Source organism: Culex quinquefasciatus, chromosome 3 (genome assembly GCF_015732765.1).
Source record: "Culex quinquefasciatus strain JHB chromosome 3, VPISU_Cqui_1.0_pri_paternal, whole genome shotgun sequence".
NCBI lineage: Eukaryota > Metazoa > Arthropoda > Insecta > Diptera > Culicidae > Culex > Culex quinquefasciatus.
The window spans coordinates 11,101,663-11,122,285 of record NC_051863.1 but is presented as its reverse complement, the minus strand read 5'-3'; the positions used below and the strand labels follow the sequence as shown (position 1 = coordinate 11,122,285).

Genomic DNA, 20,623 nt, shown 5'->3' with positions numbered 1-20,623 from the left:
ACAGCTCTACCGAGATTTTCGGCGATTTTCAATTTTGACATTTCTTAACGTCATCCGCAGCTGATCACAGAAAACCGGCCTTTTTGTTATGCTGCTCCAATCGACGATTCGTCATATTTTTAGAAATTCTAGATTATTTCCGGGTAAGTTGAAGTCAAATTTGCACTTGAAATCAGCTTAATTTTAATTCCATTCCTCCAGCAGTTGCCCGTCACAACTTAAGCAGCATGGTCGACGCCAAACTGGAAGCGGTCCCGCTGGTCGAGATCGACGAAGGAATCTTCAAGTACATCCTGATCAAGGTTTACGGCAAGGAAAAAGCGGACGGTTCCGAGCCGAGCAAAAACATCGTACGGGGATTTGCGCGGGCCGAGTGGCATAACGACATCTACGAGGAGGTGAGCTCTTCGTTGGCCGGGCTCGGGCTGGAAACGGAGTGCCTCGGCGGGGGCCGGATTGAGCATCGTCCGGAGCAGAAGCTTATCAAAGTTTACGGATACTCGCAGGGTTACGGCAAGGCCGACCACCAGGAAGCGAGACGCATCCTGCTGACCAAGTATGCCGATTGTCAGATTGAGACCTCGGATGAGGGCTATTGAAGTTAAATAAAATGGTTTTTGAGTAAAATTGTTTAGTTTCATTAGACAGTCATTTATTTTATTTGATTGTTTAACTCGCTATTTTCACCCTCCCCGACTTTCTGCTCCTTGAGCACCTGTTGTAGCTTTTTAGCAAAAGTGTCAATCTCTCCCCGTGTCACCCCAAGCGCTGCACTGGCCGTCAAGTACGGCCCCACGTGCTCACCATCCGACGAGTGTGAACCCCACGCGCCAAACGTGTGTTCTGCGATTGTTTTTGTCTCGCGACCGGTCACCACCCGGCAGCCGGAAACTCCCCGGCGTTGCAGCATAGAACCAATCATCTGCGCGTTATCACCGAAGCTTCGCAACGTTAGGGCTGCCGAAATGGGATTGCGTCCACTTATGACCGATTCTCCGTACTGCTTGGCAACTGAAGCTAGTTGCTCTAGCAGATGTTGGTGAAGTTGCTTCCGTTCGGCGACGAGTTTCTGGAAGCCGGTCTTTCCCAGCGATAGCAGCGTCATTAGGACGTCCAAGCTCTGTGAGCTGGAGGCCCGACCCGGGTAAAGTGCCGCAATTTGATCGATTATTGCCGAGTCAAACCCGGCTATGATTGCGCCTCCCACAGGAACCAGCAGGTTTTTGTCCGTGCTTTGGACGAACGCATCCACCCGACCAAGCCGGCCAGCCTGCTCAATCTGGTGCGTCAAATAGGAACTCTGCAGCCCGTACGCGTTGTTGACCACGTGAGGAATCTCCTTACAGCGACACAAGTCCGCAAGCTGAGCAATCTGATCACACGTTCGTGGCGCAAAACAGCTCGTGGTCGAAAGAATGCAACAAACATTGGCCGCACCAAGTTCCTCCACCTTGTCTCGAAAAGCTTGCACGTTAGTCCCCAGTATCGGATCACCCCGCTCCTCCGCCGGAACCGTATCAATTACCACCGGAATCAACCCGGCCGTTACGATACTTTTAAAGCACGACTTTTGATCGATTCTGGACCACAGCACGTACCGCGCATCCGGTCTGCTGGCCTTCAGCGCACTCAGCACCATCATAACGGACATTCCCGTCGCCAACGGCACTAGCAGCGCCTTTTTGCAGCTTCGGATGCCCATTTCTCGGAGCAAATCCAGCACCAGGCAGATTGTTAAATTTGCCATGATTGTCGAGCCGGCCGCCTTCGGTTGAGCCTCGGTCAGGTTGCCGGATCGCCCAATGCCGTGGGCGAAACCGTAGTGGCGTTTGCGGACCAGTTCTAAAATGAAATTACAAATCAATAAAGAATCTTTTTTAGTCATGATGAAAATTGATTACCGCACACAACCCTGGCCTCGCGTTCTCCGACGCCGCATCGGCTGGGGAAATTGTTGCTGTCCAGCAGGGCCAGTCCATCGACCAGGTACTCGATGGTGCTGTTTTCCCAGCCATGCTCGGGGAGCTTTTTCTATAAAAATCAATATTAAGTTTTTGAATCAACTCAACTACAACTCAAAATGTAATACCTTTTCCAGCAGAACTTTGACTAGTTTATCACGGCTGACACGAGCATTATTCGCAATTGATAGGTAATTAGACGGTACTAGGTCGGCCGCAATGGATTGCAAGGTGAAATCGTTCATTTTTAGCTATTTAAATAAATATTTGAAATTTGCGTTCGAAAAACTTTTACTCCGTTCTCTCATGATTGTCACGGAAACATGATCCAAACAAAACGAGCAAACCGGCGGAGATGGGAAGGTTTGTGCGGCATTTTGTTTACAAGTTTGTTTCGTTAAGTTTTGGTGAGGGGTGATACACGACGCATAACATTCGTTAACATCGATGTACGCTTGTGAAGAGCGCAAAACACAGAAAACATGTTTTACACTTTTGAAAACTACACCTGATTTTTTTTTCACTGAATTCAGTAAACTGAAATTTTAGTAAGCGATTAAGAGCGAGTCCACGAGCAAAGCATACCCATCTCGCATCGACCTCACCAATCTGCCTGAAATTTTCAGGGGTTGTTTGTACATATAAAACTAGCATCTGGCCAAAATATGAGCACTCTAGGTCAACGGGAAGTGGGGCAAATCGGGATACAAAGTTTAAAGTTTCATAAACGTCAAAAATCTTAAAAAGGCTATAACTTAGGCAAAATTCAATCTATTTTCAAAATTTAAAATGCATCTGAAAGAGCTCAAAAATGCAACAAAATGCAGGGAGAAGCATCTCAATTGGTTAAATCTAAAGGGAGTTATTGGCATTTTATGAAAAATAGCATAATTTTTAAGCCACCGGAGGTCGCGTACGTGTACTTTGTACACAGTTTGTAAGGGCACTTGTAAGAAAGGCGAAAACACGCGACTTCCCGAAGGTTAAACTAAAATAAAAAAGTGTTCCATCCAGATATCAACTCGGTTCGACCTGCAGCTTGTAAGGGACATCTGAGACTACCATCTGAGACTGAGAACGCTTTGGGATTGTAAATTTTTGCTCGGGAGACCCCTTAGATTCCATTTTCTGGTGATAATTTTATCATATTCGTGTTCCTGAGGCAATTTCACAAAAAAAACGTGCATATAAATGTATATTTTCATCAATTTTAGCCCTTTAAAAAATAAAAGTTAAAAAAATCTTCGATTCACATACAGTCGACTCTCTGGTTGTCAATATTCAAGGGACCGTCGAGGAAGAGAATCATCAGTTTACAGAGCGAAGCAAAATGAAGACTCGATTGATTTTTTTTTCTTGATACCCAGCTATGGGAGAGAATCATGGCAACGTCCATCAAACAAAAACAAACTAATGTCAAACACCCTTCAAGGCTTCGTTTCGCCAAGAAAAATGTCTATGCAAGCCATGAGAAAGTGAAATTATTGACAACCGGAAGAGATTTTTAAAGCAAACAGAATCCAAGGGACCGTCGAGGAAGAGATCCTTCAAGCAAGGGAAAATATCGAGGAATGAAGATAATTGAAGTATGCAGATTGAAGGGACTGAAGAATTCATCGATAGATGGAGAATTATTGATATCGAGAAGATCGACAGCCAGAGAGTCGACTGTATATTAAAATCAAGTTCGTTTCCAAGGATACTAGATGACACCAGGAAAAAGCAGCTGCTTAATTTTTTTAACATTAATTTTTAAAGGGCTCAAATGGATCAAAATAAAATGATTCTATTGTAAAATTGTCTCAGGAATACGAATATGATAAAATTATCATCAGAAAATGGGATCTAAGGGGTCCCCGAGCAAAAATTTACAATCAAAAATTCACTAAAAGTAAAAGTGTCTATTTAATATGTTAAACTGCCTTACCCAAAGCGTTCTCAGTCTCAAATGGTAGTCCCAGATGTCCCTTACAAGCTGCAGGTTGAACCGAGTTGATATCTGGATGGAACACTTTTTTATTTGAGTTTGAAAATTATGCTATAAAGTCTTAGATTTAATAAAAGTGTCCGCGTGTTTTATTGATGGTTGCAATTGGGTCCTAGAATTAAGCTTAAATTTGTGATATTATTGTTCACAACGATAAAGCTTATTTTACTCAGTATAATGACCCTTTGACGTCCGCAAGGGATCTGAAATGGATTTTTGATTCAATTTTTAAAACATAACTTCACGGCCCTTCTTGACAGAAAAGATCCTACTTGACAGTTCGTTCCAAGGGGGCCAAAGTTGATCCATCGAAAAAATGTTGTCTTATCAATATATTTTTTGTATTGAAATGAAAAAAAAGTGATCAGAAAGCGTGTTTTTTACAGTTATACAAAAAAACTTACATTGGGCTTTTGTATCCTATTACCTAATTTCAGCTAACGCCTCCTTCTATCTGATGGGGATGTAAATTTTGGTCTTGGCCTAACCTACACGCGAGTTCAAAACCGCTATTTTCGTCAGAACCGAACCTACTAAAAAATATCCAGAGTCCAACGAAAACTTATATCCAACCAGATCTGCTTGAAATTCACTCAAATCTGACAGATGCCCCATTTGCCTCACCGTTTCTAGCCTTTGGACACGAGTTACACGGGGAAGCAGGCTTGCCACACATACAGATATTTTGGGCACAAACCAAACACTCAATCAAGTATAACTTTAAAGAAAAACATTTTTATCAAAAATTAAACAAGCAAAAAGATGCAAAAAATGTTTATCTTTTTAGTGCAGTTTACAAAAACTACTCAAATGTATTTTAACTGTAAAAATAATTAGTTTGAGTGTTTGGTCTGTGCCAAAAATATCTGTACATGTGACAAGCCTGCGGGGAAGTACTCCTGGTCACGGCGTTCTAGCAGGATACTGGCAGAACCAGCTCTGCTAGAATATCCCGTGACTGGGTGGTATCCCGAGCATGGGTAAATAACAAGGGAAATGCGTAATAATACCTTTCTCTGGTATCAATACCAAATTTTGGTATTCTTGGACCCTTTAAAATTTGTCTTAAGGATTATGCAAGAGCAAAATGTGGTATCATACCAATTTAAGGTATTGTTTTGATATTGCAAAATTGCAGAATTTGTCAATGATCGAACACCACATTTTGGTATTCTTTTGGTATTACAGTATTTTATCAAATTCCTCTGAAACTATGGGAAAATTTTGACCAATTTTGACAAAATAATTAATTTTGCGCTAAAATGATGTCTCAAAGCGAATGCTTTCATTCAAAACCGGAAATTTCAAACTCGATTTTAAACATTTTTGATATACCCCCTACAGAAATGACTTGAAATTGTGGAAAATTTTCTAAGTCAGGATGACACATTTTGGTATTATTTGAATATTGAAAGGTTTCATCAATTTTCTCTGAAACTATGGGAAATTTGTTTAAAAAATTTTACGAGTTAATTAATTTTGCGCTAAAATGACTTGAAACCCAAAAATTTTTTTTTCAAAAACATTGAAATATCTCTAAGTCGGGATAACCAAATACTTTGAAAAACGAGTCAATCGACAGATTAATGAATTTTGGTGAATTTCAATTCAGTTTCATTTTAATAATACTTATTTTTCAATCTTGTTATTTTTCAGAAGCTTCAAGAACATCAAGCACAGGCCGTTCATCAATGACAAATGCATTCGGTGTGGTGAAGAATATCACTAATAACAACATGGAATCATCAGGTGAGTAGATTTGGCTGTTGCATATGAATAATTTCCGGTTTTTCACTAACTGCAACTGCTGCACTAAAAATGGTATGTAAATACCAAATTTTGGTATTACTTGTTCAAATACCAGCGACCATAATGTGCTCTTAGTTGCCCAGTAATAGATGGTAAAATACCATGAAATCATACCAAAATCATGTATGTGAAAGACCACAGAAATACCAAAATATGATTTTCCAAGGGCGCGGGAATACCTAAAAATAAAACCATGGCAATACCAAGTTTTGGTATTCAAGCAATGTTCAAAAATCCAGAAGACCTCAACTTGGTATTGAAATGGTTTTATTTTGAGGTATTATTTTACCCTTTGAATAACATGGTTTGATATTGTTGTGCCCTTACACATACAAGATTTTGGTATGATTTCATGGTATTTTACCATCTATTACTGGGCAACCAAGGGCACATTTTGGTCGCTGTTATTTGCCCAAGTAATACCAAAATTTGGTATTCCCGTGTTATTTACCCCTGCTCGGGATTGTTGGTCTTACAATTGGGTCCAAAAAATCAGGTTTAAATTGCCGATATTATTGTTCACAACGATAATGCTTATTTTTCTGAGCTCAATAACCCTTTGTACGACCACAAAGGATTTAATATGGATTTTTAATTTAATTTTTAAAAGCTTATTAAATTCGCCCTTCTTGGAAGAAAACATCCTATAATTGACAGCTCGTTCCAAGGGGACCATAGTAAGTACATCGTAAAATGTTGTCTCGTCAATTTTTTTTGCATTAACATGAAAAAAAGTGATCAGGAATGGTTTTTAATCGCGTTGTTTACTGTTGTACATAAAAAATTTACATAGGGCTTTAGGACCCTATTTTGGTGAATTTGTGGGATTATTTTCAAGGGAAAAAAACTGATGAAAATTCCAGTTGAATGTCTTTTATCATTGTACACATAAATCAACATAAGGAGATAAGGAACCTAAAACCCAATGGCAAAAATGATATTGAAATAATTTTTATGTTTGATTTCAAAACATTATGAGTTGAGTAAAATACATAGTTGATTACCTCTAGAATTAAAAGAAGACAGAAGCTTGGCGAAACAGAAAAAAGTTATATCTTGTAAATGCTGCTGCATATCTGGAAGACACGACGCGGTACTAATTTGATCGAAGCCCCTTTTTTTGAATGCGCGGTCTCATTTCCGTTTTTGAACATGGACGATTCGATCGTAAACTAATTAACCATTTATGGTCGTCCATTTCACGCAGCGGCCCTCTTCCATACGACGCACCTGTCGTAATGTTTACTCCTCGCTCGATGGCGAACGGGAAAGAAAGTTGTAAATATCGCCGGTGTAAATGTAAAATGAAGGAGCTTCCGTACCAATTTTATATCGTCCAAATATTACCGTTGGAAGAAATTTAATTATCGTAGCCGCGGCGTGCGCCAGGCCATTTCTGGGATGGGGGCTGTTCCCCAATTTATCTTCATCTTCATCGTACGACACCCTTGCATTGGGCATTGCTGGGCGATCAGGTCACAGGTGCTGTTTTGGGAATTGCAAAAATGTCCCAAAGTACACTTTTTTTGTTTAAATAAAATGCAAAAAACTCAAACCGGTTATCAAATAAAACTAATATATTTTTTCATAAACAATAAAAATTGATTCAATTTTATTTTAATTTAAGAGCGAGTCCACGCGCAAAGCATACCCATCTCGCATCGACCTCACCAAACTTTTCAGGGGTTGTTTGTACATATATAACTAGCATCTGGCCAAAATATGAGCACTCTAGGTCAACGGGAAGTGGGGTAAATCGGGACACAAAGTTTAAAGGTTCAAAAACGTAAAAAATCTTAAAAAGGCTATAACTTAGGCAAAATTCAATTTAATTTCAAAATTCAAAATGCATCTCAAAGGGCTTCAAAAATGCAACAAAATGCAGGGTAGAGCATCCCAATTGGTTAATTCTAAAGGGAGTTATTGGAACTTTAGTGAAAAACTAGCATAATTTTCAAACTCAAATAAAAAAGTGTTCCATCCAGATATCAACTCGGATCGACCTGCAGCTTGTAGGGAACATCTGGGACTACCATCTGAGACTGAGACCGCTTTGGGTAAGGCAGTTTAACATGTTGAATAGAAACTTTTACTTTTAGTAAATTTTTTGGTTGTAAATTTTTGCTCGGGGGACCCCTTGGATCCCATTTTATGGTGATAATTTTATCATATTCGTGTTTCTGAGACAATTTCACAATAGAAACATATCTAAAAATGTATATTATCATCCATTTTAACCCTTTAAAAAATGAAAGTTAAAAAAAATAAGAAGCTACTTTTTTCTGGTGACGAACTTGATGTTCAATAATTTGTATTTGTATTTGATTTTGTAGTGTAGAAAATATTACTAATATATAAACTAATTTATCTTTAACTATTCAATTGAGTTTTTTTTATAAATAATATAAACATGGGTAATTCTCTACCAACTCACACGAAATCGGGAAAAGTTGCCCCGACCCCTCTTCGATTTGCGTGAAACTTTGTCCTAAGGGGTAACTTTTGTCCCTGATCACGAATCCGAGGTCCGTTTTTTGATATCTCGTGACGGAGGGGCGGTACGACCCCTTCCATTTTTGAACATGCGAAAAAAGAGGTGTTTTTCAATAATTTGCAGCCTAAAACGGTGATGAAATAGAAATTTGGTGTCAAAGGGACTTTTATGTAAAATTAGACGCCCGATTTGATGGCGTACTCAGAATTCCGAAAAAACGTATTTTTCATCGAAAAAAACACTAAAAAAGTTTTGAAAATTCTCCCATTTTCCGTTACTCGACTGTAAAAAAATTTGGATCATGTCTTTTTATGGGAAATTTAATGTTCTTTTCGAATCTACATTGACCCAGAAGGGTCATTTTTTCATTTAGAACAATTTTTTTCATTTTAAAATTTCGTGTTTTTTTTAACTTTGCAGGGTTATTTTTTAGAGTGTAACGATGTTCTACAAAGTTGTAGAACAGACAATTACAAAAATTTTGATATATAGACATAAGGGGTTTGCTCATAAACATCACGAGTTATCGCGATTTTACGAAAAAAAGTTTTGAACTAGTTACTTTTTGCGTTTCTCTTTGTTTCGTCGTCCGTGTCTGTCGCGGGTGACCATGAACGGCCATGATCGATGACGACCAACTTTTTCAAAACTTTTTTTCGTAAAATCGCGATAACTCGTGATGTTTATAAGCAAACCCCTTATGTCTACATATCAAAATTTTTGTAATTGTCTGCACTACAAATTTGTAGAACATTGTTACACTCTAAAAAATATCCCTGCAAAGTTAGAAAAAACACGAAATTTTAAAATGAAAAATTTTGTTCTAAATTAAAAAATGACCCTTCTGGGTCAATATAAATTCGAAAAGAACATTAAATTTCCTATAAAATGACATGTTCAAAAATTTTTTACAGTCGAGTAACGGAAAATGGGAGAATTTTCAAAACTTTTTTAGTGTTTTTTTCGATGAAAAATATGTTTTTTCGGAATTCTGAGTACGCCATCAAATCGGGCTTCTAATTTTACATAAAAGTCCCTTTGACACCAAATTTCTATCTCATCACCGTTTCAAGCTGCAAATTATTGAAAAACACCTCTTTTTTCGCATGTTCAAAAATGGAAGGGGTCGTACCGCCCCTCCGTCACAAGATATCAAAAAACGGACCTCGGATTCGTGATCAGGGACAAAAGTTACCCCTTAGGACAAAGTTTCACGCAAATCGAAGAGGGGTCGGGGCAACTGCTGTGTGAGTTGGCGGAGAATTACCCACATATGTTTTCTAGTTTAAAAGTTATTTAAAATATTTTTAAAACATTTCAATTATAATAAAGTTTAGTGCAGGTGAGACAAACACGTGGTTAAAAGGTTTCTCATATAAAACTGCACGATTCCCTCTCAATGGTATTCCGTTGAACTCACATGCCGGATTGCACCAGTCTTGCTGATAAATCCAGCAGCGATGTTTGAAGAAGCCCAGTTGTAAAATTCAAAACAGCGACCAGTGAGGCTCTAGTTCAAATATACACTTACAATCGTTTACGACATCTTTCCTTAAATGTATTATAAAGTTATGCCATTATTAAAATGCATTCAAGCAATTGGGAGTCCAGCATTAAATTATCTCTGAGCACTTTTTTTAAATACAAATATTGCATTTTTGATTTGAACTTTTGCTTTTTAAATTTCCAAACAGATTTTTTTTTATTTTCATGTTTTAAGTTTATGTATTTTTAGTGTTTAAGAAAATCATTTTTTGGAATGCATTACAAATCTAGTTTAATCTAATTATTTTTCGCAAAGTGCACCGTTTAAATTTAAAGCCACTATTATTTTACTGTTAATGTCTTAAAATGATGAACTTTTTTTGCTTCAACCAAATGTTACAACCCCTTCAAACATGGTTATAAGTTTAGACATATAAAAAAATATTCCCGTTTAGTGATTAATCACTTGTACCAAAAGCACAATTTAACACTCTATTATCGGTCCAATTTCTAGTTCATCAGACCTTGTAACCGGAATGTTCTGAGATTCGAAAAGGGGGCAAATACAATCACCATATCTTTTGTAAAACCGTCAGAGACAACAAATTACGGCTCATTTTTCACTGTCCAGCCCTTCTTTTTGATACATATTATAAAATGTTCATTAACACTTGGGAAAACCCGTTATTCCGGCATGAAATTCGCTCATAAACCCACCCGATCGTAACGGTTTGCTAATACCCTTATGGTACACGAACTTTACCCTTCCCATCGTCACGAGAGGATTAAACGGCCTCTGCCAGGAAGAACAAAAGTGTCGCAACACAGTGGCCCAATATAACCGTCACTTTTGACGTGGTGCAAAAACAAATTTTGAATTTTTCACGCGTGGCTTCCGTAAATCACGCGCCCAACCCTCGCTGCCCACACTCGAGATAATTCAATTTCGTTCGCCGCAGCCGCAGGGGTTCGAGTCCTGATGAGTACATATCTGCATTTTCCATCATTTTCCCGCCCGAGGGCAAGTCGTCCGTCGGTGACCAGAGGGGACCGAAGCACTTCCGTTTAACGCACATCACTACGCGGGAAGCAAGCACTCTCGAAACCAAAATGAGGTGCATCCGAACGGGAAGTGTGTGTGTGTGTGTGTGTGTTCAAGTATTGAAAAGTAATAAAAGAAATCATAATACGCAATAAAAATCATATCACACCACTTGGCTTGGGCTAAAAACAACAGAGAACGACTGCATGGTTCATAAATGGGGGATTGCTATATGGGTTATGGCCGCACCCTAAATATTTGCTCGAATGCTAAATCGATGTCGTAGCTGCACAGGCTAACCGTCAGCAAGATGATTCTCGTTTGTATTTAGTAGGTATGGTTTGGTGGTGGGTAAAGCATTCAGGCCCGTTTTGTGGCGTAAACAGCACGACGAGAGCAACCGGTTGCACTGCGAGACAGTGCAGATTAAGATTGTTTTAACGCGCTGAATAAGATGAGCATTGTCAGGTCAGCATAATTCTAGATTAAATTTAAAAAAATACCCTATCCAACATGGGTTTCCTATGCAGATAGGACCTTTTGAAAATTTTATCTAGAATTCACCTTGACATATTGCTTGCGATTTCATGCTCAAAAAGTAAAACAAAAATAGCAAACACATATTTGATGAATGAGCTATTCTCCATGAAATTCCTTCAACTGATTTTAGTTGTATTTTTTGATTAAGGTAAAAACGAGTAAAAGTTGGTGGAAGGCTTCGTTGTGACCCAAAATGAAAAAAAAAAAAAAAAAAAAAAAATGGTATGCAATTAATAGAAAATCTGTATCTCCGAAAGAAATTGACTGATCGATTTAGTATCATGAGCAGCTGGGTCCGAAGCGATTTTATTTACGGAATAATTGATAAAAGATGGGTAATTCTTAGGGCTAATGATTTTCACGGCTTTAAAATTGAAATTTCGCGGCATGCCAATAACAAAACATTGGAATTTCACGGTACTCAAAAATCAGCTTGAAATAAATGCAAAAATAGTACTAGTTTTAATACTATTGCGAGGAGGAAAGTAACTTTGAGAATTAACAATAGTTTAGAAAACAAAATTTTCCCTCCAGACACAAAATATTCTTCGAAATTTTAAATTTCTTCGGTCTTTCCAAACCGAAACCCTTCTAAATTTACCAAAAGTAGAAATAAAATATTTGATTATATCGAATAAGTTTAGGCAAAGTTCCATTTATAACAGTTTTTGCAGCAACCGCCTTGAGTCAGGGGTATTAAAAAACACCCAAAATGCAAAAACTGAAAATTTGGTTTATTGGTCCTTAAAAAAAAAAAACTCCAGAAGGGATTATTTGAATTTCGCGGCATTTCACGGTATTGACCAGATGTCACGGCTATAGGCAAATTTTACGGATTACGCGGCTTCCGTGAAATTGCGAAATATCACTAGCCCTAGTGATTTTCTACACGCAGAAAAATATTTTGTAGAATCAGCCTGTACGAGGTTTGATTCAACAAAATTGTTGTTGAATATAATCAACGCCGATTTTGCGTTGAAACAAACCTTGATTTTCTCAATTCAACAAAAATCTTTTTTTGTTTTGAAAAAGTTACTTTGATGTTTAGCGATTGTTCAACAAAAATCTTGATTTTCAAGTCAACAAAACGTTTTGTTGATTCAAATATGCCTTATTTTTCTGCGTGTACCAACTCACACTAAATCGGGAAAAGTTGCCCCGACCCCTCTTCGATTTGCGTGAAACTTTGTTCTAAGGGGAACTTTTGTCCCTGATCACGAATCCGAGGTCCGTTTTTTGATAACTCGTGACGGAGGGGCGGTACGGCCCCTTTCATTTTTTAACATGCGAAAAAGAAGTGTTTGTCAGTAATTTGCAGCCTGAAACGGTGATGAGATAGAAATTTGGTGTCAGAAGGACTTTCATGTAAAATTAGATGCCCGATTTGATGGCGTACTCAGAATTCGGAAAAAACATATTTTTCGTCGAAAAAAACTGTAATTTTTTTTGGAACATGTAATTTTAAGGGAAATTTAATGTACTTTTCGAATATACATTAACCCAGAAGAGTTAATTTTTCATTTATAACAAAAATGTTCATTTTAAAATTTCGTGTTTTTTTCTAACTTTGCAATGTTCTACAAAGTTGTAGAGCAGACAACTACAAAATTTTTGATATTTATACATAAGGGGTTTGGTTATAAACATCACGAGTTATCGCGATTTGCTCTTTGTTTCGTCGTCCGTGTCTGTCGCGGGTGACGATGAACGGCCATTATCGACGACGACCATATATGTTTATATATGAAAAGTTTTGTTAACTGCTCTACAACGTTGTACAACATTATTACACTCTAAAAAATATCCCTGCAAAGTTAGAAAAAAAACACGAAACTTTAAAATGAAAAATTCAGTTCTAAATGAAAAAATTACCCTTCTAGGTTAATGTAGATTTGAAAGAAAAAAAAAACATTAAATTTCCCATAAAATGACATGTTCCAAAAAATTGTATAGTCGAGTAACGGAAAACTCGTTTTTTTTCGGAATTCTGAGTACGCCATCAAATCGGGCGTCTAAATTTACATAAAAGTCCCTTTGACACCAAATTTCTATCTCATCACCGTTTCAGGCTGCAAATTATTGAAAAACACCTCTTTTTTCGCATGATCAAAAATGAAAGGGGTCGTACCACCCCACCGTCACGACATATCAAAAAACGGACCTCGGATTCGTGATCAGGGACAAAGGTTAACCCTTAGAACAAAGTTCACGCAAATCGAAGAGGGATCGGGGCAACTGCTGTGTGAGTTGGCTGAGAATTACCCAAAAGGTCCTATAAACAAATGAAACAAAATAGCTTAAGGGGTTACATACATGTAAATCGTCAAAAATGTCAGAGGTTGGTATGAGCACATATGTAAACTATTTTTAAATCTTTTTGCAGGGCATTAACATATATATTTTCATCTATTTACAACATAAATATGAAGACATTTGGATATACCGTTGCCGAGATATAACTATTGTGTGCATGACGAAGACTGATTTTCAAATACTTAATTCTTAAAAAAGATAAAAATATTTTTATGTTTTTCATATAAAAAATCGTCAGTTGTTGATTTTTTTATTTTTTAAAAAAGCAATATTTTAAAATCGGGCTTCGTCATGCACACGGGATATGTCTTGGAAGTCTTCACCCCAAATTTCAGCCAATTTGGTCCATCCCATCTCGAGATATCGTAGCAGCCGTAAATCAACTCGGTGTTTAGAGAAAAACGTTTCACAAAGTTTGACAGTTCGCTTTGCGCATGGCAAAATTATGAACTTAATTCGTCTCTTTCTCAGTTCAGTCACGAAATATCTTCATGAAACTTTCAGGAGTGATTGTAAATCATCTTTTTAGTGAATTAAGTGAATTTTCTGCATGTATGTAACCCCTTAAGGAACTTTAAAAAAAAACTCTTGATTTGAATGTTCAAAGTATCCAGCAACAAGAATTTTTCAAAAATATTTTCTTTCCAAAAATTGACATCAAATTGAATTCAAATTGTTAATTATTGTGTAAAGTTTTAGATTGGTTTCCAATAAAAAAATTAAAAGAAAAATGAAGTTAGTCTCATTCATCAGCCATTTTTAACGAAAAGAAGTGTTGAGCCGACTTGAGCATCTCAGATTTTTCTGATTCCGTCTCCAACGGATCTTCAAGAGTTCTCGACTTCAACTGCACAGCTCTGGTTAAAATGATCACTAAATGACTTTTGTAATAAATTTTCTTAAAAAAGAAATTTGGTTTGTTGTTTGTGATACATTCTCCGGGCTAGTATACCAGTGGAAAAATTCATTTTTTTTTTTAAACTTGATGTTGTAATTATATTTTACATTGATTCAGGCTTCTAAAACCGACTTTTACAAACTTTTAAAGGTTTATAAACTCCACATTTGACTCAAGTAAAGTATTAACTGCAAAAAAAAAAACTAAATATCGGGTTTTCAGGCACTTCAATCAGCAAAAAAAAACACCTCAAAATAAAATAAAAATATTCAAAAAACTAAATCTTCCGCCGTTGTTGATTTTAATGGCAAATTACTTTCAGAATCTATAGGGTGTCTTTCAAATATTCGAGTTATAGCCAAAAAACAGAAAAAAGACACGTCATTCCGTTGTAAAGTCACGACAGAATGTGTTTGTAATAAAATTTGTGATGTGTCTTATAAAAAAAATTAACGGTAGATCAATTTTTCTTTAATGTTGTAAAATATGGGCTATGTTGAATTTATACATAGAAAAAAACCTAAGATCTTGAAAAATCCCAGCATAAAACACTGAACTATTTTAGATGACGTTTTTCCAAGCAATTTTAGTTCTATCTGTGTCCCAAAGCTTCAACCGGCAGTGCCGGTTTACCCCGAAAAGGGACCCCAAAAAATGCTGGCCCTGGTTAGTCAGCGATATATCCCCGAAGGGCAAATCAATTCGCTTGTCCCGAATTAAAATTTATGATTGTCAACAGCAGTAGCAGTAGCAGCGAGGGTACGGTTCCCATTAAAGTAACGTTTTTGTAGTTGTTGTTGTTTTTTGCCTCTACCGTGTTTCGGAAGGGAAAAATTGTCAGAAGAGCGCGACGCGGTTTTCGCGCAAGGTAACTTCCAGTTTGTCCAGAAGTTGCCTCTCGGGGATATCGATTGCTGGTCGGGACGGGTCGACGCTACTGAATTGGAACTTGGCCATTGGGAAAACTCTAGAAGCAACGGCAGCAACAGCAGCAACAGCGATGTAATGGTGTACTGAATGATTCTTCGCTTTTTGTGTCAGGGAAATTGTCCGGTACCTTTCGAGAAGAGACCGGTTGCGTAATAAATAACTTTTATTGGGTTATACATGCGATTATAAATCATTTGAATGGCCGCGGACGGTTTTGGAGTCCAGGCCGTTGGGAAAGTTAGGGCAAATGTAAACGGTGGATGACTTTTTGGAACATGTGAACAAGTTCAATGCATAGTAAAATACAAAACTTTCGAAGAAAACCATTCTGAAACTCAATTTGATTCCAAAAATTTAAAAAGCCAAACGAATGCCACAGACTACATTCATAAATTTGGCAAAACAGATCAATGAAAAATAATCACTCTCGAAGAAAGCAGCTGCTCGTCGGAAGTTGCAATGCCAACAGCAGCAAACTTTTATCCTGGAGTTTTTCAGAGCAGATGAAATGGTTGGAAATCAGATAAAACAAACAATCGATGGCCTCGAGAGGGTGCTTGGCCAGCTTCGTACCTGGGCCCAAAAACGCCCGAAACGATCGACGACAGGACACTCAATTGGTGTAATTTTATGCCAGCTCTGAGTTTGAGCTTCTTTTTTCTCCAGCTTCGCGTTAATCCCGTCCTAAATCTATGCTTTTCCAATCACGATTTCGAACATCTGGTGCTGCTGCTGCAGTTGCAGCAGACGAGTTGATCGGAACGTTGTTTCGGCTATTCAGTTTGGCGGTGTATCCCCTTAGAAGGGTTAGTTCAAGCTTTCTTATTTTTTTCTTTGGTGATGATTTGTTAAAAAATTATGTTAACCTAAAAATAGATATATTTAAAAATGTTCAAAAATCAAATTTCATTATTTAGGTGTCCCATTTTTTCCTCGTTCTCGTTGAAACTTTAGCCTAACCACACCATTTCAAGAAATGAAAATCTGTTCTGAATGAAGGAAGGGAAAAAAAGTAAAGAAAAAATCTTCTCAAGTTTCCAGGTGTTTCCTTTCTTTGGTTCTTTGTCCGGCATTGTTCGGCCTGATTTCGGCCTGCGTACCTGGATCTGGTGCTGCCTGTCAGGCTTACCAAGGAGGGCATCCTGTGTACTCTTACTCTCCTCCGGTGAAGTGATTCAAACAAAAGGAGATTTAAGTTGGATGCTGCTGCGGCTGCCCGGGGAGGGTTCAAAACCCCGAAAAAAGCCTCTTTCCAGCAAATCCTTGAGCGCGATTATGGCGCTGCTGAGCTGTAAAATTCTCGAGAATATCGAAGGAACGTAGCAGTGTAAGGATGTAACGCAACGAGACCTGTTCTCGGGTTCGCAAATAAGCTAATATTTTGATTTTATTTATCACTAAATTTATTATGATGCTATATTTATCAAATTTTTATGCCCTAAAAGCCTTTTTGCATGATTGGTTCTTCAATTTTATAAGTCTTTATACAAAAAACAACGAAATTTCGATTATCCGAAGTTCGATTCGAAACCTTCGAAAGTTTAAAAAACTTCGAATAATAGAGTAACGTTTTCTTTGTGTTTTATATAATAATTATTTTAACATTGAATTCATGTTTTGTGACTGTGTTTGTAAATTTGCATTTTTGCATCCAGCATTTTTGAGATCATATCTAAAATTCAAATAAGGAAATGATTTTTTTGTCCTTATACCGTTCTTCCATCAGTTTATTTTTTTTAAAATTTAGTTAACACTTTTGAGCAACAGTAAATGACGGATTAGTTTTTTGCTGACCAATTAATTAATTAATTTTCGAAAAGCAGTCCAAAAATCAAACAATAATTGTAAGATCTCAAGTTTATAACTTTTGTATCTTTTTTTTTAAAGAGTGTCCTTACAAATTTTCTTAAGATGCTAAACAGATAAATGTTTTCGAATATTTTTATAATGGCAATTTGTATGTCACCTAATTTGTATTGTATCGAAAAATCAATGTAGCACAATAATTTTCGTGGATATAAATTAAATAATATTGCGATGAAAAATTGATTCACGAGAACGTGTGTTTTGAAACCACAGAGTAATCTGTATCTGTACTCTGTGTTGAAACTATTTTGAAGTCCAAATTGTACATTTTATTACCGTGGAAAAATCATCCACGGAAACAACAGTCAATCAAAATAATTTAATGAAAAATCTATTAATAAATAATATATAATTAATGTTCGGTTCTGTTATTTGGTTTAGGCTATTCGGTTTGTTTATAAACAATATTTTTCAAGTCAAGTCGAAAATTAGAAAAAAAGCATTTTTATTTTTTATGCATTTTTGCCTTCTTCACTGAGGAAAGGCTATAAAATCACTTGGAAAATGAACTTATTAATTTGACCTCCTAGACCTTCATTTATACTAATCGACTCAGAGTCAAATTCTGAGCAAATGTCTGTGATGTGGTGGTGGGATGATTAAAAAATATGCACTTCTTTTTTCGGCTTTGACTGAATGAATTTTGTCCGGATGTGGTCCATTAGGTTCACTTCAGGTCCTGCAGCTTGGTATTGAAAATTGTACAGTTTCATCAAGTCGTTCAAAAGTTATGATAAAAAAAGCTATTTAAACGACTACAAAAAGGGTGATTTTGAACATAACCTCAAATGGCCGGAGTTGTATTGTTAATTTGGTTAACCGCGGTGGATTTTCTTGAAATAATTCGAACTTTTTTAATAGGTCGTTTTAAAATCTAAATCTATTGAAATTATTTTTATTTCTGAATTTGATTTAAAAATCATAACAATTAGATAAATTTTAATTCGTTTTAATTCTTGATTCCTACTGAAACCAGTAGCAAAACCCTCTTTTTTGCAGATGTTTGCCAAAATTGTAACGGGGATGAATTTGTCCACGTGGTTACTTGCCCTGCGGTTCGAGAAACGAAGGGGAAATTGCTCCCTTCATTACTTTCTCGACAGTTTCAGTTTGAATGTGTGCGAGGAACGAGGATTTCTCCGGAAAACTGCGAATGAGGGATCCTGTAACCCTTGATGGTCATGGTGTGCGTTTGTACGCGTCTGTTGTGTTCTTGTAACGACGTGCAAAACTGGTATCGGTATTAGATCTCTGTTTGGTAGAGGGCACAGGGATTTGCACACGCACCGCAAACTTGGTTGAGAACGTCGTTACGAAAGGGGAGGACCAGTCTCACCAGTCAGTTCAAGGGCACCGAGCCGAGTTTATCCCCCTCAGGTCTTGGCCTGGAGAGGGGTTCTTCGCAACGAGTGCCATATGCGTTTTTATTTGCGTTTTACACGAATAATACTGGGGGAGTTTTGCACCGGAATCGGCTGAATTGTGCCATTATTGAACGATAAAAGTTAGGTTATTATGGCACTTTATGTTCGACACGCATGATTCATTTCAATTGCAGTTTGGTAATTGTATCGTCTCGATCTGATCTGATTTTGTAAACGTTTTTACTATAATTTGATCATATAAAGTGTGCTACAAATTGTTCCACCATCTTTTTTTATTAAACTTTCCTTCAAAAAATGCTTGATAACCTTCAAAACCTGACACAAGTTTTTCGGACCGGCAGGTGCAGTGGTTGTAATCACGTAATAATAATATTTTGCATTTAATTTCTACATTTCCGTTGATTAAAGGCCGCAGATTGCAGCCCAAAGGGCAGCCCGCGGAATGTGAACCGACAGGGCAGGCACCAACGCGTATAGACAGATCAATATAAAGGGGGCAACTCGAAAAAGCACCTTGTGTTTCGACGAATGAGCAGCTGGTCCATTTTGTTGTCCTGTACGCCCGCAAAGCTTAATGCCATGGTCGTTTTGGCTGTTTGGCTGCAATTGTCTTTCAAGCGTCTCCTAAACTTTCGTTTATTAAAAATATGCCTTTTTAAAGAAACCTCAAAGGACTTCACATCGTTGAAAAAAAAAAAACAGTAATATGCCTAGTAACATTTTAGGTTTTACGAAGGTCATAAAAGCCTACTAAGGTTGTATAATGGCTTTCAGAACCACAATAAAACCCTTCAAATTTGCCAGGGATTGCTATTTTTACCTTTTATGGCCACTGCAAACTTTATTTCAAGGATATAAAACTTCCAGAATGATCAAAACAACCAAAATAGATCGAAATGCACAAAAAAAACGAAATTTACCAAATTGACCGAAACGATTAAAATGACCACAATGACCAAAATGACCAAAAGACGAAAATGACCAAAAGACGAAAATTACGAAAATTACGAAAATTACAAAAATTACGAAAATTACGAAAATTACGAAAATTACGAAAATTAAGAAAATTACGAAAATTACGAAAATTACGAAAATGACGGAAATGACGAAAATGACGAAAATGACGAAAATTACCAAAATTACAAAAATTACCAAAATTACCAAAATTACCAAAATTACCAAAATTACCAAAATTACCAAAATGACCAAAATAACCAAACCGACCAAAATGACCAAAATGACCAAAATGACCAAAATTACCAAAATGACCACAATGACCAAAATGACCAAAATGACCAAAATGACCAAAATGACCAAAATGACCAAAATGACCAAAATGACCAAAATGACGAAAATGACCAAAATGACCAAAATGACCAAAATGACCAAAATGACCAAAATGACTAAAATGACGAAAATGACGAAAATGACGAAAATGACGAAAATGACGAAAATGACGAAAATGACGAAAATGACGAAAATGACGAAAATGACGAAAATGACGAAAATGACGAAAATGACGAAAATGACGAAAATGACGAAAATGACGAAAATGACGAAAATGACGAAAATGACGAAAATGACGAAAATGACGAAAATGACGAAAATGACGAAAATGACGAAAATGACGAAAATGACGAAAATGACGAAAATGACGAAAATGACAAAAATAACAAAAATGACAAAAATGACAAAAATGACAAAAATGACCAAAATGACAAAAATGACAAAAATGACAAAAATGACAAAAATGACAAAAATGACAAAAATGACAAAAATGACAAAAATGACAAAAATGACAAAAATGACAAAAATGACAAAAATGACAAAAATGACAAAAATGACAAAAATGACAAAAATGACAAAAATGACAAAAATGACAAAAATGACAAAAATGACAAAAATGACAAAAA

General features: G+C 36.8%; 2 protein-coding genes across 3 annotated transcripts; one reads left to right on the top strand and one right to left on the bottom strand.

Moving 5' to 3' along the window:
• The first annotated feature begins 8 nt into the window (after nt 1-8).
• Nucleotides 9-627, top strand: LOC6041237 (sex-regulated protein janus-A). Of its 2 annotated transcripts, none has more exons than XM_038263556.1 (2): nt 9-143; nt 205-627. In XM_038263556.1, the coding sequence occupies exons 1-2, from the start codon at nt 89-91 to the stop codon at nt 597-599; spliced, it is 450 nt and encodes a 149-aa protein (XP_038119484.1). In that variant the 5' UTR covers nt 9-88; the 3' UTR covers nt 600-627. The 2 variants fall into 2 exon arrangements, with proteins under 2 accessions (XP_038119484.1, XP_001850529.2); XM_001850477.2 differs by having other exon boundaries at nt 13-143; nt 202-627.
• An 8-nt stretch (nt 628-635) lies between these two features.
• On the bottom strand, nt 636-2,302 carry LOC6041238 (O-phosphoseryl-tRNA(Sec) selenium transferase). The gene is made up of 3 exons (XM_038263555.1): nt 2,090-2,302; nt 1,902-2,031; nt 636-1,842 (listed from the first exon to the last, which is right to left on the bottom strand). The coding sequence occupies exons 1-3, from the start codon at nt 2,204-2,206 to the stop codon at nt 653-655; spliced, it is 1,437 nt and encodes a 478-aa protein (XP_038119483.1). The 5' UTR covers nt 2,207-2,302; the 3' UTR covers nt 636-652.
• Nucleotides 2,303-20,623: the final 18,321 nt, after the last annotated feature.

Bases quoted from the DNA above. Each gene is read 5' to 3' on its own strand.
- LOC6041237 (XM_001850477.2), top strand. From the start codon at position 89: ATGCTGCTCCAATCGACGATTCGTCATATTTTTAGAAATTCTAGATTA. The intron at 144-201 runs GTAAGTTGAAGT...CCATTCCTCCAG, and splicing joins AAATTCTAGATTATTTCCGG to CAGTTGCCCGTCACAACTTA.
- LOC6041238 (XM_038263555.1), bottom strand. From the start codon at position 2,206: ATGAACGATTTCACCTTGCAATCCATTGCGGCCGACCTAGTACCGTCT. The intron at 2,032-2,089 runs GTATTACATTTT...TGATTTTTATAG, and splicing joins TCAAAGTTCTGCTGGAAAAG to AAAAAGCTCCCCGAGCATGG. The intron at 1,843-1,901 runs GTAATCAATTTT...ATTTCATTTTAG, and splicing joins CGAGGCCAGGGTTGTGTGCG to AACTGGTCCGCAAACGCCAC.